A 26,261-nucleotide genomic window follows, 5' to 3' on the forward strand; every position below is an offset into this window, starting at 1 on the left:
GCGGTTGGTGGCAGCGAGTTGTGCCAAGGATTATTGTGGGGAGGCCAGTGAGATTCGGGGAGGTTTTATATATTCCGCCCGCGGAGGTCGGGGGAATATATACCCTACTCTCACCGGGGACCCTTCAATAATCGGCATAAGTAGTATAGCGGCCTCCTTGCATATTGTCGGGCAATTCCATAATTGGCCTGACTATAAGAGGGGCGCTAGAGAGCGCATCACGTGCTCTGTCTGTCGGTCGGGAGGTATAAAGGAGGGGTGACCCCCACTTGTTACCCCCCGATTGTGACGTACTGGTAGCCAGCGCGGGGGATTTCTGAGTGACCCCCCCGGTGGTTCGTGACAACGTCATTTCTTGGACAGACAGACAGAGAGACAGAATAGAGCAATTATATATATATATATATATATATATATATATATATATATTAGTACAGACCAAAAGTTTGGACACACCTTTTCATTCAAAGAGTTTTCTTTATTTTCATGACTCTAAAAGCTGCAGATTCACATTGAAGGCATCAAAACTATGAATTAAAACATTTGGAGTGAAATACTTAAAAAAGTGTGAAACAACTGAAAATATGTCTTATATTCTAGGTTCTTCAAAGTAGCTACCTTTTGCTTTGATTACTACTTTGCACACTCTTGGCATTATCTTGATGAGCTTCAAGAGGTAGTCACCGGACATGGTCTTCCAACAGTCTTGAAGGAGTTCCCAGAGATGGTTAGCACTTGTTGGCCCTTTTGCCTTCACTCTGCGGTCCAGCTCACCCCAAACCATCTTGATTGGGTTCAGGTCTGGTGACTGTGGAGACCAGGTCATCTGGCGTAGCACCCCATCACTCTCCTTCTTAGTCAAATAACCCTTACACAGCCTGGAGGTGTGTTTGGGATCATTGTCTTGTTGAAAAATAAATGATGGTCCAACTAAACGCAAACCGGATGGAATAGCATGCCGCTGCAACATGCTGTGGTACCCGTGCTGGTTCAGTATGCCTTCAATTTTCAATAAATCCCCAACAGTGTCACCAGCAAAGTACCCCCACACCATCACACCTCCTCCTCCATGCTTCACGGTGGGAACCAGGCATGTAGAGTCCATCCGTTCACCTTTTCTACAAAAACACAGTGGTTGGATCCAAACATCTCAAATTTAGACTCATCAGACCAAAGCACAGATTTCCACTGGTCTAATGTCCAGTCCTTGTGTTCTTTAGCCCAACAAGTCCCTTCTGCTTGTTGCTTGTCCTTAGCAGTGGTTTCCTAGCAGCTATTTTACCATGAAGGCCTGCTGCACAAAGTCTCCTCTTAATAGTTGTTCTAGAGATAAGGTGTGTCCAAACGTTTGGTCTGTACTGTGTGTATGTGTGTGTGTGTGTGTGTGTGTGTGTGTGTGTGTGTGTGTGTGTGTGTATATATATATGTATATATATACAGTTAGGTCCAGAAATATTTGGACAGTGACACAATTTTCACGAGTTGGGCTCTGCATGCCACCACATTGGATTTGAAATGAATCCTCTACAACAGAATTTAAGTGCAGATTGTAACATTTAATTTGAAGGTTTGAACAAAAATATCTGATAGAAATTGTAGGAATTGTACACACTTCTTTACAAACACTCCACATTTTAGGAGGTAAAAAGTAATTGGACAAATAAACCAAACCCAAACAAAATATTTTTATTTTCAATATTTTGTTGCGAATCCTTTGGAGGCAATCACTGCCTTAAGTCTGGAACCCATGGACATCACCAAACACTGGGTTTCCTCCTTCTTAATGCTTTGCCAGGCCTTTACAGCCGCAGCCTTCAGGTCTTGCTTGTTTGTGGGTCTTTCCGTCTGAAGTCTGGATTTGAGCAAGTGAAATGCATGCTCAATTGGGTTAAGATCTGGTGATTGACTTGGCCATTGCAGAATGTTCCACTTTTTTGCACTCATGAACTCCTGGGTAGCTTTGGCTGTATGCTTGGGGTCATTGTCCATCTGTACTATGAAGCGCCGTCCGATCAACTTTGCGGCATTTGGCTGAATCTGGGCTGAAAGTAAATCCCGGTACACTTCAGAATTCATCCGGCTACTCTTGTCTGCTGTTATGTCATCAATAAACACAAGTGACCCAGTGCCATTGAAAGCCATGCATGCCCATGCCATCACGTTGCCTCCACCATGTTTTACAGAGGATGTGGTGTGCCTTGGATCATGTGCCGTTCCCTTTCTTCTCCAAACTTTTTTCTTCCCATCATTCTGGTACAGGTTGATCTTTGTCTCATCTGTCCATAGAATACTTTTCCAGAACTGAGCTGGCTTCATGAGGTGTTTTTCAGCAAATTTAACTCTGGCCTGTCTATTTTTGGAATTGATGAATGGTTTGTATCTAGATGTGAACCCTTTGTATTTACTTTCATGGAGTCTTCTCTTTACTGTTGACTTAGAGACAGATACACCTACTTCACTGAGAGTGTTCTGGACTTCAGTTGATGTTGTGAACGGGTTCTTCTTCACCAAGAAAGTATGCGGAGATCATCCACCACTGTTGTCATCCGTGGACGCCCAGGCCTTTTTGAGTTCCCAAGCTCACCAGTCAATTCCTTTTTTCTCAGAATGTACCCGACTGATGATTTTGCTACTCCAAGCATGTCTGCTATCTCTCTGATGGATTTTTTCTTTTTTTTCAGCCTCAGGATGTTCTGCTTCACCTCAATTGAGAGTTCCTTACACCGCATGTTGTCTGGTCACAGCAACAGCTTCCAAATGCAAAACCACACACCTGTAATCAACCCCAGACCTTTTAACTACTTCATTGATTACAGGTTAACGAGGGAGACGCCTTCAGAGTTAATTGCAGCCCTTAGAGTCCCTTGTCCAATTACTTTTGGTCCCTTGAAAAAGAGGAGGCTATGCATTACAGAGCTATGATTCCTAAACCCTTTCTCCGATTTGGATGTGAATATGTCTGAACATGTTTTTGTAAACAGCTAAAATAACAAAACTTGTGTCACTGTCCAAATATTTCTGGACCTAACTGTGTATATATATATATATATATATATATATATATATATATATATATATATATATATATATATATATATATATATATATAATAGTTGTTATTATTATTATTATTATTGTTTTATTTTCAATGGGGCAAAAGGGGGAGATTTAAACTTTCAGGTTTTTTGTTTGTTTTTTTTGTCACTTGCTTTATCAGAAATAATGTAATCTACATTGATGAACATTTGAATGTTTTTCTAAGGGGTGCACCATGCCAATAGAACAGTATTTTACGAAAGTTTTATCCTAAATTTATCAACATAAAAGCTTTATTTTGCCCAAAATGTGATGATCATAATTAGAAAACAACAATGATTGTAGCACAGAGAAAGATTATAACTAAATGTTCTAAAGATAACAACAGTCACCAATCGGTAGGAAGTGTACAGGCGTTTTCTGTGAATTAGTTTGGCACATCTGCGGCCACAGGACATCTGTAGTCTTTCACACTGCTCTGGTGTGATTTTGGTCCACTGTTCTTCCAGTCTCTTCCACAGTTCTTTGATTGTTGTGGGTTTGTTGGCCATAACTTTATTTCCAAGGATTTTCCAGAGGTTTCTATAGGGTTTAGATCAGGAATCTGTGTTGGCCATTTCATTGTTTCAATGTTTTCTGTTTCAAGATATTTCTTTACCCGTTTTGCTCTGTGACACAGGGCATGAAAAGTTCTGATACAGACTTGCATTCACTTTGGCATATAGCTGTATGAGAGGTCCAACTCCTGCTGCAGAAAACATTCCCCAAACCATGACACTTCCTCCACCACTGACTTCTAAACACACTTTGGGTTCCGTCTTTCCTTAGTTTGTTGTAATGTTTCTCATCAGACACAAATAAATTTATTTTATTTCATCACTAAAATGAACTGTGGACCACTTCTCGTCTGCCTACACAACATGCTACTCACCAAAGGTGAGTCTAGCCTTTGATTCTTTATGCTAATGAGAGGTTTGGTCACTGCAGAGTGGGCTGTCAGTCCAAATGCTCCTAAACGTAGTGACATTGTATGACGAGACAGATCCTTACCCTATTCAGTGCTAAACCAGTGAGCAATTCCAGCTGTAGTGTTGAAACAATTACACATGGAGATTCTCCACAATATCCTGTCCTCTTTTGCATTTGGCTTTCGAGGGTGACCAGCTTTCTTGGGAGACTTGAAAGAGTTTGTGATGTTGTAAAGATACAATATTCTTGAAATCACTGACTTGGAATGACCAACTTATCTTGCTATAGTTGATAGGGTCACACATTTGGCTTTCATCTGGACAATCTGCTGCCAGAGGGTTTCATTCATATTGGAACGGCATACCATTTTTGCAAAGTCAGTGCACACTGGAAAGTTAGGCTGCCAGTTATATAGGATATCAGAAAGTGTTCTCTAATTTTGATCAGTGTTCTTTTTCATTTAACTCATTTACATTTTTATTATATGCTTTTGAAAAAATTAAATTCATGAAATAAGCTTAAAATGCTGCTAGTTTACTCAAGAGGGCCCGGAAATGTTGCCAGTATGGGGTGCTGAAACTTCTGGTGGCAGCCCTGGGCCCTGGACATCAAATAATGCTCAACTGCTAAACATCCCTTGTCATAGAAAATAGAGCTATAAAAAGCCTCCATGTCTAGGCTGGCCAAAATTGTACCATTAAATACTCTATTCTCTGTAAATTATACATGGTATCACAAACATAAGACAGAAGGGATAAAACGAATGGTCGTAAGATAACGTCAATGTAGCACCAACTCCATTAGTTAAAGTGTCCATGCCTGACACAATAGGACTCCCTTTGAGAGGGGACTACCGTTTGTGAAGTTTTGGCAGACAGTAAAAGTTGTTTTTTTTGTGCATTTTGGGAAGCATGAATGCTATTTCTTTGCCATCAATAAGACCATTTTCCCTCTCTCTCAACAGAATGGATTTCAATTCTCTATGGAATGATCACATTGGATCATTTTTAAAGATTTTATAACAATGAGAATCCAATAAAATATTGAGACACATTGCTTTGTAATGGGACCTGTCGAGGATGACAATATTTCTACCTTCGTCAGAAGATTTAATGACGATGCTGTCATCCTATTCAAGGTCCAAAAGGACTGATACTTCTGTTCTCTTTAAGTTAAGGCCTTATTTAGATTTAGATAACTTAGAGATCTGTGCGAGGAACTTTAGAACTGATAGGTTATTTTTTCTAACCCTTTTCTGTCCCTGAATGGATACCATGGAGTTGGAGGTCCTTGACTTAAATACTGGAGGGGCCAGAGGTATTGCGATCTTCCATATTAGTTTGAGGACTAACGTATATCAACATTAGTTATTAGTCATTAGTCATTAGTCATTAGTATCTGTTTGCAGCATTGTTCCCGCTACACTAATGAGCAAAAGGGTAACAATGTTTTGAACTTTTGACTTTCAGGCCCTATATCTGTCATGGACGTCTTCCATTGTTTGGAGACTTGTAACAGGTTTGGGCCCTGAGTCTCAATTTGCCTTGTGAGACTTTGGAGATTAAATGTGTTTTCTTTCTTTGGGTGTGGCAAGGGTTAATGTCAAGTTTTCCTTGCCAGCAGCCTCTGATTACTTTCCTCAGGTGCACCGGTTTGTGACCACTCCCATCCCCTATATGTGGTCACATCTCCCTCTAAAGGGCACCGGTAATACTGAATCCACAGTCTGAGACTTGGCTTTGAGGTGGAAGGAGCTGCTGGAATTCTTACTGTCCGAAGTGGTATGGGCTCCAGTCCTTGTGTCTGACTGCATTCAAGAAGTTGGAGTATATCCTTTGTTTATTCCCATGTTTGTCTTCCTTACCTTCTTATGGTTTTAGTGAAACGGTGGGACTAGTATTCCTTGCCGGCCATCTCACTAGTTGGGATGTGCTCAGGGGTTTGCAAGGGCATTAGGTATCCTGCTTGACGGGGTGAAAGAATCCGTATAGGGCTGGCTAAGGAATGCAGAGTCGGCTGCAGGTGAGTGCAGGAGGTGTCCATCTTCCCTCTCCCTATCTGAAGGGCCTACCGGTGTTAGTGTCCCCTGTGTTCCCTTTGAGTTTTGTCATGCACTGGACAGTAGTCAGTTCATGCGTGTCTGTTGAGCCTGTGTGCTGGACATCCGCTGGTTTGTGCATGACAATATATCTCCATTCACTACAGCTTTGAGAGTTAGATTGCCTTCATTTTACAGACCCTTTTGCCTATCTTATGCATAAATTTGATTTGTAACTAGTTAGCATATGATTACATATGCAGATTCTAGTCATGCCACTGCATTGTTACTGTTTTGCTCCTAAATAATCTAAAATTACTTTTTATTTTGTATTTTGCCTTTTTTGGTTGCGGTAGATGCCTCTAATGTAGGATGGGTGCCGTTATTACACAGAAGAAGAATGGTTACTTTCATCCTTTTTTTTCTACTTTTTTTCTGGGAAATTTTCACAAGCAGAGTACAATTATGATATAGGTGATCGGAAACTATTGACTGCTAAGAGTTTTCAAGGAATGGAGGCATTTGTTGGAAGGGACTAGGTATATAGTAACAGACTTTACTGACCACAAAAATTTAGTGTATGTCGACTCCGCTAAATGTTTGGAAATGTTTGAATACTAGACAGGCCCGGTGGGCCCTTTTTCTCCCCGCTCGGTTTTATTTAATATTATTATTATTATTTATTTATTTTTATAGCGCCATTCATTCCATGGCACTTTACAGTGAAAGAGGGTATACATACAACAATCATTAACAGTACATAACAGACTGGTATAGGAGGAGAGAGGACCATGCCCGCGAGGGCTCACAGTCTATATGGAATGGGTGATGGTACAATAGGTAAGGACAGAGCTGGTTGCGCAGTGGTGTACTGGACTGAGGGTTATTGTAGGTTGTAGGCTTGTTGGAAGAGATGGGTCTTGAGGTTCCTCTTGAAGCTTTCCACGGTAGGGGAGAGTCTGATATGCTGTGGTAGAGCGTTCCAGAGTATGGGGGAGGCACGGGAGAAATCTTGTACGTGATTGTGGGAAAAGGAGATAAGAGAGGAGTAGAGAAGGAGATCTTGTGAGGATCTGAGGTTGCGTGCGGGTAGGTACCGGGAGACTAGGTCACAGATGTAAGGAGGAGACAGGTTGTGGATGGCTTTGTATGTCATGGTTAATGTTTTGAACTGGAGTCGTTGGGCGATGGGAAGCCAGTGAAGGGATTGGCAGAGTGGCGAGGCTGGGGAATAGTGAGGGGAGAGGTGGATTAAGCGGGCCGCAGAGTTTAGGATAGATTGGAGGGGTGCAAGAGTGTTGGAAGGGAGGCCAGAGAGCAGGAGGTTGCAGTAGTCAAGGCTGGAGATGATGAGGGCATGCACTAATGTTTTTGCTGAATCTTGGTTAAGGAAAGCACGGATCCAGGAGATATTTTTGAGTTGTAGTCTGCATGAGGTTAAGAGGGCTTGGATGTGTGGCTTGAAAGATAGAGAAGAGTCGAGGGTTACTCCAAGGCAACGAGCTTGTGAGCTTGATTTCAATGTGACATATCTCCCTGGTAGTAAGGATGTTAAGGCTGGTGCTTTGTCACATAGATTTGTTCCACAGTTGAGGGATGAAAATCCAGTCAAAATTCTTTAGTAAAGGGCTGGTGTTGGGTGGTCTGGGGATTGATCTCAGACAGCAGATTGATTGTGGAGGCTCAGGTGGTGCATCGGACGGCTTGCTATGTGGCAAACTGTTTATGCCATCCTTCGTATGTACTGATCTTCTTAATGAAGTGCACGACTCTGTGGTGCCAGGGCATCCTTGTTCTTCTGCCACCAGGAATACAGTTTCCAGGACTTTTTGGTGGCAGAATGCTTGATAGAATGTTGCCAAGTGTGCCCGTAGGTGCAGAGTTTGCGCCAGGTCTAAAGCCTCATGTCTTGGACTGATTTCTGGACACCAAATTCTGGTGCTAACATTGTAGTTTGGGTGGTGGTGGACTGTTTCGCCAAGATGCTTTGCTTGGTCCACTTCCAAAATTGCCTACGGCTAAAGGGTGCTTTACACGAGACGAACTATCGTGCGATGGATCGTCGGGGTCACGGATTTCATGACGCACATCCGGCATCGTACACGACGTCGTCTCGTGTAACACCTCTGAGTGACGCAGTATCGCTCACAAATCGTGAGTCGTGTACGCGTCGCTCAGTTCCATAATATCGTTTATTTTCAATGGCACTAATTGTTCATCGTACCTGGGGAAGCACACATCACAGTGTGTGACACCCCGGGAACGATGAGCACATCTTACCTGCGTCACACGGCTCCCACCGGCAATGCAGAAGGAAGGAGGTGGGCGGGATGTTTACATCCCGCTCATCTCCGCCCCTCCGCTTCTATTGGCCGGCGGCTGGGTGACGTCGCTGTGACACCGAACGTCCCTCCCCCTTCAGGAAGAGGATGTTCGCCACCCACAGTGATGTCGCCAGGGAGGTAAGTATGTGTGACTGGGGGTTACCGACTTTGTGTGCCACGGGCAACGACGCACAAATGACGGGGGCGGGTACGATCGATCGTGAAATCGCACGATCGGTCGACCCGTGTAAAGCAGGCATAAGATTTTAGCTACATTCTCACATCGTGAAGCTACATGGTGTTCCTAAAAACATTATTTCCAACAGATGGGTTTGATTTGTGGCTCACTTTTGCACCAGGTTAGGAATTAAGCTTTAGTCCTCTTCAAAGCTATCTTACTAAGACTAATTGGGAGATGGAGAGAATAAACCAAGAGTTAGAACAATATCTAAGATGTGTTGTTTCTTCGAAGAGGACTTTTGCCTAAGAAATTTTGTTTCTTCAAGAGGACTGGGTGTATTTTCTTCCTCTGGCTGAGTTCGCTCTCAATAACTGCACTTCTACTGCTATAGATACCTTGGGGTTTTTTTGTTGTCGGGGTTTTTATCTAGTTTTTGGTATTTTTTTTCTGGTTTTCAGTCAGTGCTCCCAGAGGAAAAATATTTTCCTCCTTTGATTAAGGTTTGGAAAAAAGTTGAAAAAGGTCTTTTGATAACTTGCTATCAGACCAAGAGAACTGCAAACCGCAGACATCAGAGGACTCCTGTCTTTAGGGTAGGCGAGTTTGTGTGTCTATCCTCAGAAAATATCTGTCTAAAAGTTCCATCAAGGAAATTTGCTCTTAAATTTATTCCCATATAAGGTAATTAAAATCATTAATCTTGTGACGGTCAAACTCCAACTCCTGGTTGCTTTGAGAATTAATAATTCCTTCCATTCCTCTCTTCATAAAATTTTGGGGGATGCCAAGTTCTCAGGATATCATTGAGGTTTACTTGGAGGAGGACAAGGAGTATGAGGGGCAACGAATGTAATGGGGTAAGAAATGACGGAACAGGCCTCCTAGGCTGGCCCTCAGACTTGAGGACCCTGCACTGTCCCTTATCTCAGAGGTAGGCTTGATGGCAGCCAGGTCTGAGCCCCCAGCGTGACCCTGACTCCTGTCCGAACCCTGAACTTACTCCTACTCTCCCTCACAATTGGGGCAGGCCGGAACAGTAACAAAACCCCACAGAAATGAGACAGACAAGAGAGAACGAAAACTCGTACACACTGTACTCAGACACAAAGGAGAGACAATATGTGTACTGGGAAATAAAGAAAAAGGGAGGAAGTAAACACACAACAGTGAAACTTCCACATCACTCAAAATCGCAACTGCAGATCATCACAAACTCGCTCACCACAAAGACCGGAATCGCTGGAGCTAAGCTGAAACTATAATTGAGCGATGTGTAGCAAGATCCAGAATCTAATAGATGGAGTAGACGGTTGTGATTGGTAATTAGCAACCTGAGTTCTTAGCAGGGTTCCCCAGGTCAGCAGGAATTAACTCCTGAAGGACTGAGGAACAGACCACATGAAACAGCTGACGCCCAGCTCTACCTGAACAACTAGGAGGCATCAGGTTGTCAGGCACTGCAGTGTGAACAGAGCTTGATGCCTCCATGACAACTAATAAGTGTAGACCTGAACACCACATGGCAACGAGTTTTGGGTTTCAGACTTGTCAGATGTGGCCTGCAGTATCTCGTTAACCCCTTCACGACCTTGGACGGATCTATCCGTCAAGGATCGTGTCCTGTTAAGCCCCGCCCCCTGCCGTGGGCAGGCGGCGGTCGGCACACATATCAGCTGTTTTCAACAGCTGACATGTGTGCCTGCTAGCCGCGGGTGGAATCGCTTCCACCCGCGGCCATTAACCCCTTAAATCTTGCTGCCAAAGTCTGGCAGCAAGATGTAAATACGCGCGGCCATGTTTTTTACTTACTGCCACCCCCACCGGAAGTCACGTGCGTTATCACGTGACTATCGGTGGTTGCCATCGTAGCACAGGGTCATGTGATGACGCCTGCAGTTGCGATGTTTCACTTTCGTTTTCCCTCGGCCGAGAGCAGAGGGAAAAACAAAGTGACTGAATCTGCTGTTTACAGCTGTATAGCTGTGATCAACAGATAGATAATAGCGATCGGATTGCTGATCGCTATAGCCGCCTAGGGGGACTAGTAAAATAAAATAAAAAGTAAAAAAAAAAGTTTTAAAAAATAAAAAAAAAAACCTAAAAGTTCAAGTCACCCCACCTTTCCCCCCATTGAAAATTAAAGGGTTAAAAAATAAATAAATATACACATATTTGGTATCGCTGCATTCAGAAATGCCCGATCTATCAAAATATAAAATCAATTAATCTGATTGGTAAACGGCGTAGTGTCAAAAAAATTCCAAACGCCAAAATTATGTTTTTTGGTCGCCGCAAGTTTTACGCAAAATGCAATAACAGGCGATCAAAACGTAGCATCTGTGCAAAAATGGTACCATTATAAACGCCAGCTCGAGACGCAAAAAATAAGCTGTCACTGAGCCATAGATCCCAAAAAATAAGAACGCTACGTGTTTCGGAAAATGGCACAAAACGTGCGCCACTTATATTGGACAAACTTGTGAATTTTTTTTAACCCCTTAGATACAAGTAAACCTATACATGTTTGCTATCTACAAACTCGCACCGACCTGAGGCATCACATAGATACATCAGTTTTATCATATAGTGAACACTGTGAATAAAACATCCCAAAAGCTATTGTGCGATCACACTTTTTTTGCTGTTTTTCCACACTTGGAATTTTTTTGCTGTTTTCCAGTACAATATATGGTAAAACCTATGGTTTCATTTAAAAGTACAACTCGTCCCGCAAAAAACAAGTCCTCATATGGCAAGATTGACGGAATAATAAAAAAGTTACAGCTCTTGGAAGAAAAGGAGCAAAAAACAAAAACGCAAAAAACGGAAAGTGCCCGGGGGCTGAAGGGGTTAAATGGAAGGGCATTTTTTGGCTGATGCAGGAGAATTGCATGTGGATTGCCTAATGAGAGAGTTCTGGCAGTGGCATCGGTGGTTGGGGATCTCTGTGTCCAGTAGCCCCTTGTAGAAGAAGGGGTACTAACATGCATCTGGCTTCTAACCCATGAGGCTGTGCTCTCTGGTCGGCAATACTCTTCATTTAATAAGTGATAAAGGTAGAATTGTGGGGAAGGGACAGAAAGTCTGATAAACAAGATTAGTCTGAATTAATGCACAGCAGGACGAACATCCCATGATATACATACTGTAGGTTTCGCCTTGTATTTTGTGGAGTAGAGTTACTCTTGCAGACCTAAGCAAAGAGGCAGGGAGAAGAAAGGTAAGAAAGATGATAAATAAATGAAGAAATTGTGAGAAAAATTGTTAAAATCCTTCTTTCAGATATTTTGTCTTCTCTAAGTGATTCAAAGTGGCTATACCCGCCAGGTATTCTTTTATTCGTAATATCACATGCTTAATAACCTTACAGAGATTTCCCCACGAACAACATTCATTTTAAAGTTGATTTTAATCAATAAATCAATAATATTTTATCAATTCGCTGTATTTAAAAAAATGTTCATGTGCTGATATAATCTTATATATGTGCCCATGCTATGCAATGTGTAATGGCTGTTACTGAACACAGTCTGATATTACCACATCTCTTGGGCCGGGGAGGAGTAATAAAGTATGCAAACATTGCAGCTTGGGATCACAAATTATTCTTTCTATGAGGTAAAAAAAAAATTAAAAGCAGGCAGGGAAAAAAAAATCCAATACATGCCATGCTGTGCTATTTGTATATTCTCTTAGGCTTCCTTCCCCACCTAGGAGTTGTGGTATGATCAGACCATGTCCCTGTACGGTCAGACACGGCCATTACACAGTACATAGCAGGGGCACATATATAATATTATCTCAGCCCAGGATCTTTTTTTTTTTTTCTAAACACATGCAATTGTGTCAATTAATATTATTCTAAGATCTATTGATTAAAATCAACTTTAAAATTACCGTATTTTTCGGACCATAAGACGCACTTTTTTTCCCCCAAATGTTGGGGGAAAGTGGGGGGTGCGTCTTATGGTCTGAATGTGGCTGCGGGGAATGTGGGTGCTGCGGTGGAGCGGGTCATCGGGGGCACGAGCAGGCTGTAGCAGCCTGCCGTGACCACGTGGACCCGCTCATTTAATATGCACGCCCATCATCCCTTAGCGCTGAAGCAGGCACTGACAGGTGGGCGGGATGATGGGCGGGGGATGCGCACATAATTAACAGCTGGCCCGCATGATCACTCCTGGCAACTACGGCCTGGGGTGATCATGTGCGGCTGATGATGATGCGCGGGGAGCAGTGAATCAGTGTACAGTACTCACCGTTCCCCTGCAGCATCGCTCGTCCTCCTGTCTGTGTCAGCAGCAGCGCCGCTGAGTGGAGCCGTCCCCGTTACCCTGCTGCATCGCGATCATCTCCTGTGACTGTGCCGGCGGCTGGATGGAGACTAGCGGTGCGCACAGCGATGACGTCATCGCTGTGCGCACGCGTCCACACGCAGCCGCCAGCACAGACACAGGAGATGATCGCGATGCTGCAAGGGAACGGGGACGGCTCCACTTGGCGGCACTGCCGCTGACACAGACGGGAGGAGGAGCGGTGCTGCAGGGAGTGAGGTGAGTATGAACGTTTATTTTTTTTATGTGCCACAGAATGCGGCCATACACCAGGATGGGGGTATATTATGAGCAGGATGGGGTCATATGAGCAGGATGGGGTCATATGAGCAGGATGGGGTCATATGAGCAGGATGGGGACATATCAGCGAGTCTGGGGGCATATGAGAAGGATGGGGGCATATCAGCAGGATGGGGGCATATCAGCAGGATGGGGGCATATGAGCAGGATGGGAGTATATGAGCAGGATGGGGGTATATTATGAACCGGATGGGGGTATATAGCAGGATGGGGCCATATACCATGATGGGTTATATAGCAGGATGCGGCCATATGCCAGTATATAGCAGGATGCGGCCATATGGCAGGATGACGGTATATAGCAGGATGAGGGACATATACTGTATATACAAGGCAGGAGGATCATTACCAGGATGCGGCACCTTAGTAGAGAATTTGGGGACATTACCCCCATAACAGTGTCAGCAGCAGATCCTCGCCCCATAACAGTGTGTCATGACCACATTTTTTGCTTAAAATTTTATTTTCCTATTTTCCTCCTCTAAAACCAGGGTGCGTCTTATAGTCCGGCGCGTCTTATAGTCCGAAAAATACGGTAACTTTGTAATTGGGAAAACTGGTTAAAGGACCTATATTCCTGATATTGTTTTCAAATATCAGCATCAGAAATTAAAATCACTTACACATCATGTGGAGAAATTTGGACCCACAATGAATCATCAGAGTTCTAATATTTAAGTATATTCATGACTCATACAACATAGGATATGCTTTTTCATTTTTCACTTGCCCTTTAGTATGATAAGGTTTCCACACATTGTCCCAGTATGGTAATTTTTTTCTTATATGGTTATTCAAGTCCTCCTTTTTATATACAGTTGAAACCAGACGTTTCCATCCCCTGTCTAAAAGGACACATACTGTATGCAGGTTTTTCTATCTGACATGAAATTAGAATAAACCTTTGCTGTTTAAGTCAATTAGGATTACCAAAATTATTTATATTTGATAATTACCATAATAATGAGATAGAGAATTTTTTAAGGCATTTTGATTACTTTTTGCAAAGACAAAAGTGTACATACTGTACACTAAGAGTACTATGCATTTAAACAATATGAGACAGCCCATATGATGATGTCATGTCTTTAGAAGCTTCTAATAAGTTAATTGGCCACATTTGAATTTATTAGAGACACACCTGTATATGTATTTTAATGCACACCTGAAAAACACAGTTTCTTTGTGTAGCATCATGGGAAAGTAAAAAAAAATCTGACAAGATCTCAGGAAGAGAATTGTGGATTTGCCCAAGTCTGGTTCATCCTTGGGGGAAATTTCCAGATACCTGAAGGCGCCTTGTTCATCTGTACAAACAATTATACGCAAGTACAAACAAGGTTGGAATGTCCAGCCATCATACTGCTCAGGAAGGAGGTGGCTTCTGGGTACAAGAGATGAATGTGCTTTGGTCAGACATGTGCATATCATCCCAAAAACAAAAGCAAAAGACCTTGTGAAGATGCTGGCGGAAGCCAGTAAAATTGCATCATTATCCACAACGAAATGAGTACTGAGTCAACATGGGCTGAAAAGTCACTCTGCCAGGAAGAAGCCATTACACTAAAATAAACATAAAATAGCCAGATTATTGTTTACAAATGCACACAGGAACAAAGACCTTAATTTTTGGACATATTTTCTATGGTCTGATGAAACTAAATTGAACTGTTTTGCCATAATGACCATTGTTACGTTTGGAGGAAAAAGAGACAAGCTTTGAAGCTTAAGAACACCATTCCAACTGTGAAACATGGGGGTGACAGTATCATGTTGTGGGGGTATTTTGCTGCATGAGGGACTGGTGCTCTTCACAAAATAGATGGCATCATGAGGAAACAAGATTATGTGTCAATACTGAAGCAATATCTCGAGACATCAGCCAGGAACTTAAAGCTTTGGCGAAAATATGTCTTCAAGGGGACAATGACCAGACGCATACTGCCAAACTGGTTACAAAGTGGTTTAAGGATTACAAAGCCCTGATCTCAATCCTATTGAAAATTTATGGCCAAAGCTGAAAAGGCAGATGCGAGCAAAGTGACCTACAAACATGGCTCAGTTACACCAGTTCTGTCAAGAGGAATGGGCCCCAATTCCTACCAACTATTGTGAGAAGCTTGTGGAAGAATATCCAAAACGTTTGACCCAAGTCATACACTTTAAGGACAATGGTACCAAATACCAATAAAATGTATGTAAATTGCCATGATTTATCTGTGTGGAACACCTTGCACACAGGTGATGCTCTGCTGCGCTACAGAGCCGGCAGTGATATTATTTCTCTGTGCAGAGCATTGTCCACACAGGTGGTGTTCTGTTGCGCTTTCCTGAACTACAGAGCTGGCCGTGACATATTTCCTTTGTGCAAAGCATTTTGCATTTGGAGATGCTCTGCTGTGTTTCTCTGAGTACTTGCTGGCAGGTTGTTTGACAGCACAGAATTCCATGCAGGTTCTGGGAGGTGCTAATTACTCAGGTGTTCCACCTTCCTAGTAGTTACTCTGCTTCATTACTGAGCATGCTCTCCCAGAACATTGCCAGTCATAATCTCGGGTTCTGCAGTTGTGCTCTTGGCTTGTGTTTGTGCTTGTGTTCTGATCTAATTTTCTTGATCCCGGACCATTACTTGACTCCTCTATGCCTGCACCCTGTTTTTGTCGTTACCTCCTGGCTTTAAACCTTGTACCACTCCCTGACCATGTCTCTGTCTGCTCCCCAAATCTATAAGTATTCTCCTAGAATTTTATCCCTCGGCCTGTGAATTGACTGCTCTTCTGTTTACTCCCTGTGTCCTGACGTGTCCTCCTATTACCTGACCCTGGTTTGTCTGACCACTCTTCTAACTATACTACCCATAAGTAGTAACTAACATCACATAAACTTTTGAGTTTGCAAACAGTAATAAAAATGCCTTAAAAACATTCTCTCTATCATTAAAACAACTGAAAATATGTCTTATATTCTAGGTTCTTCAAAGTAGCCACCTTTTGCATTGATAACTGCTTTGCACACTCTTGGCATTCTCTTGATGAGCTTCAAGAGGTAGTCACTGGAAATGGTTTTCACTTCACAGGTGTGCCCTGTCAGGTTTAATAAGGTTTTCTTGCCTTATAAATGGGGTTGGGACCATCAGTTGTGTTGCGCAGAGGTCTGGTGGATACACAGCTGATAGTCCTACTGAATAGACTGTTAGAATTTGTATTATCGCAAGAAAAAAGCAGCTAAGTAAAGAAAAATGAGTGGCCATCATTACTTTAAGAAATGAAGGTCAGTCAGTCCTAAAAATTGGGAAAACTTTGAAAGTGTCCCCAAGTGCAGTGGCAAAAACCATAAAACGCTACAAAGAAACTGGCTCACATGAGGACCGCCCCAGGAAAGGAAAACCAAGAGTCACCTCTGCTGCAGAGGATAAGTTTATCCGAGTCACCAGCCTCAGATATCGCAGGTTAACATCAGCTAAGATTAGAGACCAGGTCAATGCCACACAGAGTTCTAGCAGCAGACACATCTCTAGAACAACTATTAAGAGGAGACTTTGTGCAGCAGGCCTTCATGATAAAATAGCTGCTAGGAAACCACTGCTAAGGATAGGCAACAAGCAGAAGATACTTGTTTGGGTTAAAGAACACAAGGAATGGACATTAGACCAGTGGAAATCTGTGCTTTGGTCTGATGAGTCCAAATTTGAGATCTTTGGATCCAATCACTGTGCCTGGTTCCCACCGTGAAGCATGGAGGAGGAGGTGTGATAGTGTGGGGGTGCTTTGCTGGTGACACTGTTCGGGATTTTTTCAAAATTGAAGGCATACTGAACTAGCATGGCTACCACAGCATCTTGCAGTGGCATGCTTTTCCATCCAGTTTGTGTTTAGTTGGACCATCATTTATTTTTCAACAGGACAATGACCCCAAACACACCTCCAGGCTGTGTAAGGGCTATTTGGCTAAGAAGGAGAGTGATGGGGTGCTACGCCAGATGACCTGGCCTCCACTGTCACCAGACCTGTATCCAATCGAGATGGTTTGGGGTGAGCTGGACCGCAGAGTGATGGCAAAAGGGCCAACAAGAGCTAAGCGTTTCTGGGAACTCCTTCAAGACTGTTGGAAGACTATTTCCGGTGACTACCTCTTGAAGTTCATTAAGAGAATGCCAAGAGTGTGCAAAGCAGTAATCAAAGAAAAAGGTGGCTACTTTGAAGAACCTAGAATATAAGACATATTTTCAGTTATTTCACACTTTTTTGTTAAGTATTTCATTCCACATGTGTTAATTCATAGTTTTGATGCCTTCAATGTGAATCTACAATTTTCAGAGTCATGAAAATAAAGAAAACTCTTTGAATGAGAAGGTGTGTCCAAACTTTTGGTCAGTACTGTATATATTTATATTTGTTTGTTTATTTATTTAGCAAAAACAATATGTGAATGGTTGGTAAATACATGGTATGGGTAAAGTTTAAAGGGAAAAAAATATTAAGGATCTAGACAGGCAAAGATATAGACATTAAATGTTAAATTAAAATGTAGATTTGATTATGTTATGAACAGTTTTAAGACGCTATATCTTGAAATGTGGTTTTGGCTTGTAATTGATCTTTGGTGATATGTTTTCCTAGATATGATTGGGCAAAGAGGCAAATCTACCAAATGTGCCAGTGAGGCTAAAATGTCCAGTGGAAAGGAAACTCTCCGTCTCAGAAATAATGGCACCGCTACTTTAGAAGAACTGGTAAGACATTTCAACTAATATATCCTTCAAATTGAATTTCCTGTAGTATTTCCATGAGAATCATTTCTAAAACTGATGTAAACAGTAATTTGAAGTAGAAGTGTCTTGATAATGTTTTGACATTAATATTGTTATTTCTTTTATTAATATAAAATACCTCGAAGTACAAGTAAGATCTGTCATACATTGGGAATAGTGTGTCATGTAGATTATAGCTGTAGGCTATTTTTTTGATAGGATAAATGCAGACTATAAGTCAGCTATATGATAATATCTGTATACAATGCATTATGTAAGGACTAAGTAGTTTCATAGCTTGTGAAAAAAGTAACGCTGCTCACCGGGTTAACAAAAAGATGAAAAAATACTTATCATTTCATCATCCTCATGGTAAAAATTACCTGGCATCATGATTGTCTAGCTCAGTATGTTTATGGCAATACCATACTTGTCAAGTTTTTTTTGCTATTTTAGTTGTGAAAAAACAATCGGAATTTGCAAAACATTTTTTTGTGTCACCATTTTCTGAGACCCATAATGTTTTCATTTTCGATCAATGGGCTGTATGATGGCATGTTTTTTGTGGGGTGAGGCAATGTCTTTATACCATTTTGGGATAGCTATGATACTGTGATTGATTCTTACTGCATTTTTTGTGGCATTGTTGCAATCCAAAAAATGGAGTTTTGGCAGTTATCATTTTCTTCGGTTTAACTCCTTTCCTGCCATGGCCATTTTCCATTTGTGTGCTTAATATGTATCCGTCAATATAGCCGTATGAGGTTTTGTATATTGCAGGACGAGTTGCACTTTTGAAATTTCTATTGCGATTAAATTGCAAAAAAAACCTACAATTCCACAAATGTTTTGGGGGGTTTTATTTACTCTGTTGACCATGTGGTAAAACTGACTTGGCAATATGATACTCCAGGTCAGTAGGAGTATGTACATATCAAGCATGTATAGTTCTTTTACATTTAAGCGCTGAGAAAAATGGATTTATTTTTACTTTATCTTACTAGTCCCCTTAGGGGAACTGGAAGCTCCGGTTGTGATCGCTTTTGCTATACAGAGCAGTGCATCAGCCCTGCTCTGCATAAATTAAATCACAATCTCCTATGAATGCTGGCTCGCAGCCGGCATTTAGAGGTGTACCATCTTGACAGACACAGGGGTCATCAGCTGACCCCTGGCAGTCATGACAACGCATTCGCACCCCATGATTATGTTAGTCTTGCCAATGAGAGCAGGGAATTATGCACTTCCTAGTAGCTAGTGTTAAATCCTACTGTCAGAGATAGAGAGTGGGATCTAACTGGTTAACAGCTGTGCACGGATCTCCGATCCACTCGCAGCTGTTAGAGGCAGAAGGAGGCTGATTAAATCAGCCATCATGTGCAGGGAAAGATGAGCTCAGTAAACGATCCCACAACAAAAGCAGGTGCATGACATATGACATAAATAGAAGTCATATGTTATGAAGGGTATAAGGTGTTTACTAGAGATGATAGTACCTGTGGATTTGCGGCTTCACTGGGTTCGGCTGAACTTTAGTTTAAATTTCAGCACCTAGACTTTACCCCAGATCCCAAAACCCATATAAGTCAATGGGAACCCGAACTTTAGTGCTGTAAAATGGTCGTAATAAGGGCTAGGGGGCTGCAATAAAAAAGCAAAATGAGGGTAAGAGCAGGACAATTTCCCTGCAAACAAATGTAGATAGGGAATAAATAAATAAATTAAAGAAATAATGGTGTGGCGTGTCCTCTATTTTTCTTAACCAGCCAAGGTAAAGCAGACAGCTGCAGGCTTGTATTATCAGGTTAGGAAGACTCATGGTTATTTGGCCCTTCCCAGCCTAACAATAACAGCCCGTATCTGCCCCAGAAGTGGCACATCCATTACAGCTACCAATTCTGGCACTTTGCCCCGCTATTCCCGATCACCCTGGTTCAGTGGCATATGGGGTAATATTTTTTGGGCAGATGCGCAGCCTTTCAATAAACTTTATTCAGCATCTGAATGCCGAACTCCATCAAGGCCCTTACTAACAGTTATCTCTTTATGCACTCCTATATAGAGATAGCTGTCAGTCACTGATAGGATGGCCCACTGGATCAAAAATCCCAGAAAGAACAGAAGTTTAAGGGCTTTAAAGGGAATCTCTCAGCAGGTTTTTGCTACCTCATCTGAGAGCAGCATAATGTAGCGATAGGGACCCTTATTCCAGCGATGTGTCACTTACTGAGCTGCTTGCTGTCATGTTGATAAAATCAATGTTTGTCTGCTGCAGATCTAGTAGTTATACAGAGCTCATGAATATGCTGGACTACCTGGCAGCAGGCCAAGAAGTTCTGTAATGATAATCTATTGCTCTTTAAACAGTGATTTTATCAAAACTACACTAAGCAGCCCAGTAAGTGACACATCACTGGAATCAGGATCTCTGCCTCAATGTTATGCTGCTCTCAGATTAGGTGGCAAAAAACTGGTGACAGATTCAAATTAAACATTTAATTAGATTATGTCAGTATATGTTTTAGCATCCTTGAAGTATTACCAACCATTCCATATTTTTGTATATTTTTCTAATTTGTTACTTGTGGTCCATGTTAATTTTCGTAGCTTTCGTGGTAGACAATAACTGTTGGAGTAAAAAATAACTCCAGCAAAAGAACAGTGAGTAAAATTTAAAAAATTAGGTTTTTATTCTAAAAATATTAAAAACATTTAAGATACAAATAATGTATAATGGTTCTTCAAAAAGGAGGGACACAGTAACAGTCTATAATTTCATATGCATGAAAAAATAAATAAATATACAGGCACAGGTGTCAAAACATAAGGAAATAAATAAATAGATTTATTTTGACCATATACATTTTTAGCACCAACAATTTTGATAGCTATTTATTTATTTATTTCCTTTTGACAGCTGTGCCTGTATATTTATTTATTTTTTCATGCATATGACATTATAGACTGTTACTGTGTCCCTCCTTTTTGAAGCACCATTATACATTATTTGTATCTTAAATGTTTTTAATATTTTTAGAATAAAAACCTAATTTTTTAAATTTTACTCGCTGTGTTTTTGCTGGAGTTATTTTTTACTCCAACAGTTGTCTAAATTCTATAAATAGTGAATTACCCGGTCAGACTTATTGTTGATAATCAGCTTTCATTGTAGGTATAGTACATACACTGACAAGCAAAAGGGTAACAATGTTTTGAACTTTTAACTTTCAGGCTCCATATCTCACCATTCACTACAACGTTGAGCGTGAGACTGCCTTCATTTTATATACAATCATTTTGGCTATCTCATACATAAATTTACCTTTCAACTATTTAGCATATGATTAGTTATACAGATTCTTGTCATTTCACTGCATTGTTACTATTTTCCTCCCAACAAACCTAAATGTTATTTTTTATTATTTTGTTAGTATTTTGTAAATCTCTTTTGGCTTTAAACACTGCCTGAATCCTTTATCAAGCATGTCTCAACCTAAATCTGATCTCAGATCTCTTTAACACATTCCCAATGTTGGTGCATACTGGTCAACTCACTTAGGTATGTACACAGCATTTTCTTCAACTTTCCTCACAAGTGTTCGATTGGGTTGAGATTTGGGGACTGTTGGGGCTGAACCAGCACCTCTATTTCATTGTTATTGGACCATTTGTTCACGAATCTCTAAGAATGCTTCGGGTAATTGCCCTAATAAAATACTGAGCTATTAGAGAACGTGAGAACAGGTTGTAATTTGTAGTATACGTAAATATATATATTTTTTTCAAATACCAAGAGCAAAATAGTAACAATGCAATAACATTACAAGAATCTGCATAACTAATCATATGCTGAAAAGTTCCAAGTCAAACTTATGTATGAGATAGCCAAGATGATTGTCTATAAAATGAAGATAGTCTCACTCTCAAAGTTGTTGTGGATGGTGAGCTATGGAGCCTGACAATCAAAAGTTCAAAACTTTGTTACTCTTTTGCTCTTCACTTTATGTATCAAACCAGTCCCAGGGAATGTGCACACAAGTACAGTGCCTTGCAAAAGTATTCAGCCCCCTTGAATTTTTCAACCTTTTCCCACATTTCAGACTTCAAACATAAAGATAAAAATTTTAATGTTATGGTGAAGAATCAACAACAAGTGGGACACAATTGTGAAGGTGAACGATATTTACTGCTTATTTCAAATTTTTGTAAAAAATAAATAACTGAAAATTGGGCGTGCAATATTATTCGGCCCCTATAAGTTAATACTTTTGCTGCGATTACAGCTGCAAGTCGCTTGGGGTAAGTCTCTATTAGTTTTTCACATCGAGAGACTGAAATTCTTGCCCATTCTTCCTTTGCAAACAGCTGGAGCTGAGTGAGATTGGATGGAGAGCATTTGTGAACAGCAGTTTTCAGCTCTTTCCACAGATTCTCGATTGGATTCAGGTCTGGACTTTGACTTGGCCATTCTAACACCTGGATACATTTATTTGTCAACCATTCCATTGTAGATTTGTTGTATATTTTAGATCATTGTCATGTTGAAGACAAATTTCCATCCCAGTCTCAGGTCTTTTGCCGACTCCAACAGGTTTTCTTCAAGAATGATCCTGTATTTGGCTCCATCCATTCCCTGTCCCTGCTGAAGCAAAGCAGGCCCAAACCATGATGCTGCTACCACCGTGTTTGACAGTGGGGATGGTGTGTTCAGGATTATGAGCTGTGTTGCTTTTATGCCAAACATATCGTTTGGCATTGTGCACAAAAAGTTTGATTTTGGTTTCATGTGACCAGAGCACCTTCTTCCACATGTTTGGTGTGTCTCCCAGATGGCTTTTGGCAAACTTTAAACAACACTTTTTATAGATATGTTTGAGAAATGGCCAGATTTGTGTAGTGTGCGACTGATTGTTGTCCTATGGACAGACTCTCCCACCTCAGCTGTAGATCTCTGCAGTTCATCCAGAGTGATCATGGGCCTTTTGGCTGCATCTCTGATCAGTCTTCTCCTTGTTTGACATGAAATTTTTGAGGCACGGTCGGGTCTTGGTAGATTTGAAATGGTATGATACTCTTTCCATTTCAATAATATCGCTTGCACAGTGCTTTTTGGGATGTTTAAAGTTTTCAAAATCGTTTTGCAACTAAATCTGGCTTTAAATTTCTCCACAACAGTATCACGGACCTGCCTGTTGTGTTCCTTGGTCTTCATGATGCTCTCTGTGCTTTAAACAGAACACTGAGACTATCACAGAGCAGGTGGATAAATACAGAGACTTGATTAAACACAAGTGGCTTATATTTATCATCATCAGTCATTTAGGACAACATTGGATCATTCAGAGATCCTCAATGAACTTCTGGGGTGAGTTTGCTGCAATGAAAGTAAAGGGGCCGAATAATATTGCACGCCCCAATTTTCAGTTTTTTATTTTTTACAAAAATTTAATGTAAGCAATAAATATTGTTCACCTTCACAATTGTGTCCCACTTCTTGTTCATTCTTCATCATAACATTAACATTTTTATCTTATGTTTGAAGCCTGAACTGTGGGAAAAGGTTGAAAAACTCAAGAGGCACTGTATTTTCAGAAATTTCTGCCCCAAAAATGTGATTCTTGACAGGATATTTTAAAATTAGCATTTTTGCTGCATTTTGGTCCATTTTGTATGTGATTTTGAGACTTTTTTTCATTCATTTAAAAGGGTGAAAAATGCAGAAAAAATGCTGAAAGAATTTCTATTATATGTACATTTGAAACTGCTTCAAATCTGCAAAAAAAAATATAGACAGCTTGTGCATGAGATTTCAGAAATATTATTCAATTTGCTGATACTGTAAAACGCTGTGCTTTTTCATATCAAAAACAAAAAAAAAATGTGGGGAAACATGGCAAAGATGCAACATGGCAACAAGCCCTTAGAATTAGTGCCTTTGTCGCCCAGAGTATATGTAATGTACAAAGATGTTTGATATCTATTATATCTAATTAAAATACATTTTAATTTTAAGAGGACCTTTCACCATATTTTTGCTTTATAAACTGTATATTTCTGCACATAGTAGCAGGAATTAACATAAACCCCTTTTTTATTACTGGTGCCTAATATATTCATTTTTTTATTGTTCAACTGGGCATTTTATTTTGTTCAGCTCTGTAGCTGTCTACTTTTATCTACGAGACAATCCTCACTCTTGTGCTGCTGTCCATCTCCTCTCTTAATCTGTCTCACATGACCACATGCTCCTTCAGACATTTCCTGTTAGTCAAGTGCCAGGAGAGGAAGAGGATAGGAAGATCAGAGTGAGGACAGAGAGTCGCGGAAGCAACTTAGGATGGGTAGGTATCACGCTGGCACAGATCCTGACCTCTGTCCCCTCCCAGAAATGAAGCGTCACCATGAGTAGGAATGTCCAGTTTACTGGGCAAAATTTGTTCAAAGGTCTTTTTTAAAATTACAAATTTTGCTGTCATTTTGGATCAATTTATTAAATGTAAAATGTTTTCAATCTTCTCCCTCAGAGGTTAAAATATACTTCCTCATAAAGATGGATGCAGCCAAGGTGCAAGATGCTGATGTCACAGCCACTCAAACTCCACACTAATAACTTATGTGTGTGCACATATCATTTGTCTTGGCTCCTTTTTGGTGTTTTTTTGATATGGTTCTTTGTGGTTTTTCTAACTAATTCAGTGTAGGGACTCGCAAGTGTGAGAATCCTTGACGAACGGATTGCGAGCTTACATATTTTGGGCCAAAATATAAACTATCATCTCACTATTTGAGGTATGGCACATTTTATCCATTTTTGCAGGATGTGTGTGGACCTTTTGAATTCAGGTGGTTAAATGGTGAGCCTGTCATGTGTTATGTACTCATAGTGCTAACTGACCCGCCTGGACCTGGTGTTGTGCGTCATTTATAGGCCATTATTCAGACACTGTGCGTCTCGTGTATCCGTGCGAGATGCACCTATATAGTGCTGTTTTGCCCGCCTGACCTGGGTTTCTGGCGTAATTTATAGGTCACAGTTCAGACACTGTGCATTTCACTCATTATATGATGGGCTCCCAGTGCAAGCCTTATTAGTGTGCATGTCTTATGCTAAGCAGCCGCCCCTCCCCCCTAGTGTGGAGGTTGAGTGGCTGTGACATCAGCATCTTGCACCTTGGCTGCAGCCATCTTTATGAGGAAGGCTCACCACATTCTGTGTGTGCACATATCATTTTTCTTGGCTCCTTTTTGGTGTTTTTTTGATATGGTTCTTTGTGGTTTTTCTAGTTAAAATATACTTACAGCTTTTTCATTGTGCACAAACTACAGACAACATGGCTGTGTCATTTTTTTTTACTCTGAAATGCTCTTCAGGAACAACATATACTATATTGTTAAAAGCTGCAAAGGGACCATGGTCCTCAGGGGACTGGTCTAAGAGGTCGGTTTCTGGAGCCTTATCACTGCCCCACTCCTATTGAGTGACAGGTCTCTTTCTATACCACTTGTATGGACAGACCTGTCACTGAAGGAGAAAAAGTGTAAAATAACCCACCAGGGATCAGCTTCTTGGACTAGTTGCCTTATCGGCATGGTCTTTAGAAGTCTTTTAGGCTACATGTAAATATCTGTCTCTATTATTTCATCCTTGTAAAGCTGGCAGTTCTTTGCATATGTGTCATCCATATTGCCTGTGTTGTGCATTCACTTTTTTCTGTTTTTAGAAAATGAAGTAGGTAAACTGTCTGAACATTTTGTTTAGTGAACGACAAGGAAAATGCATAGAACACAGTTGGAAGCTAAAGTACAAAGTATACATTCTTTTATCTCAGGGGTCTCAAACTCAGCTGAGTATATGGGCCGCACATGGAAAAAAAATATTTGGGGGGGCGCATTCTGTGCAGGACAAAGTGACATTTTTTGTAATACCCTACAATCTTTTCTATACACCTTAGGATCACTTTTTTAAATTTTCCCCTTTTTTTTTTTTTTTTTTTTTTTAATGGCATTCATTGTTTGGGTTATGTTATGGTTTTATAGCTTAAATTGTTACGGATATGGCGATAACATGCACTTTTTTGGTTTATTTTAGTTGATATATAAAAAAGCATTTTTAATGGTAAAAAGACATTTCCTTGCTTTTATTTAGATTTTTTTACATTTTATCCCCTTTTTGTAAGTAATATGGTTTTACAATTAGCACCATATACTAATTTTGGCCAACATCTTGTGGTCATTTTCCCATGGGGTCCTGATCTTGTAGTAATGTGCCCCATCCTTGTCACCATCCTGTAGTAATATGACCATCCTGGTCCCCTCCATGTAGTAATG

General features: G+C 40.8%; 1 protein-coding gene across 1 annotated transcript in view; it reads left to right on the forward strand.

Annotated features, from left to right (window-relative positions):
• The window catches only part of GIPC3 (GIPC PDZ domain containing family member 3), a 388,184-nt gene that overhangs the window by 263,824 nt on the left and 98,099 nt on the right, over positions 1 to 26,261 (forward strand). The window contains exon 4 of the mRNA XM_075337861.1: positions 17,803 to 17,915. Coding sequence (XP_075193976.1) covers positions 17,803 to 17,915 — 113 coding nt within the window. The remainder of the gene's footprint in view (positions 1 to 17,802; positions 17,916 to 26,261) is intronic.

The sequence above is a fragment of the Anomaloglossus baeobatrachus genome, chromosome 1 (assembly GCF_048569485.1).
Source record: "Anomaloglossus baeobatrachus isolate aAnoBae1 chromosome 1, aAnoBae1.hap1, whole genome shotgun sequence".
NCBI lineage: Eukaryota > Metazoa > Chordata > Amphibia > Anura > Aromobatidae > Anomaloglossus > Anomaloglossus baeobatrachus.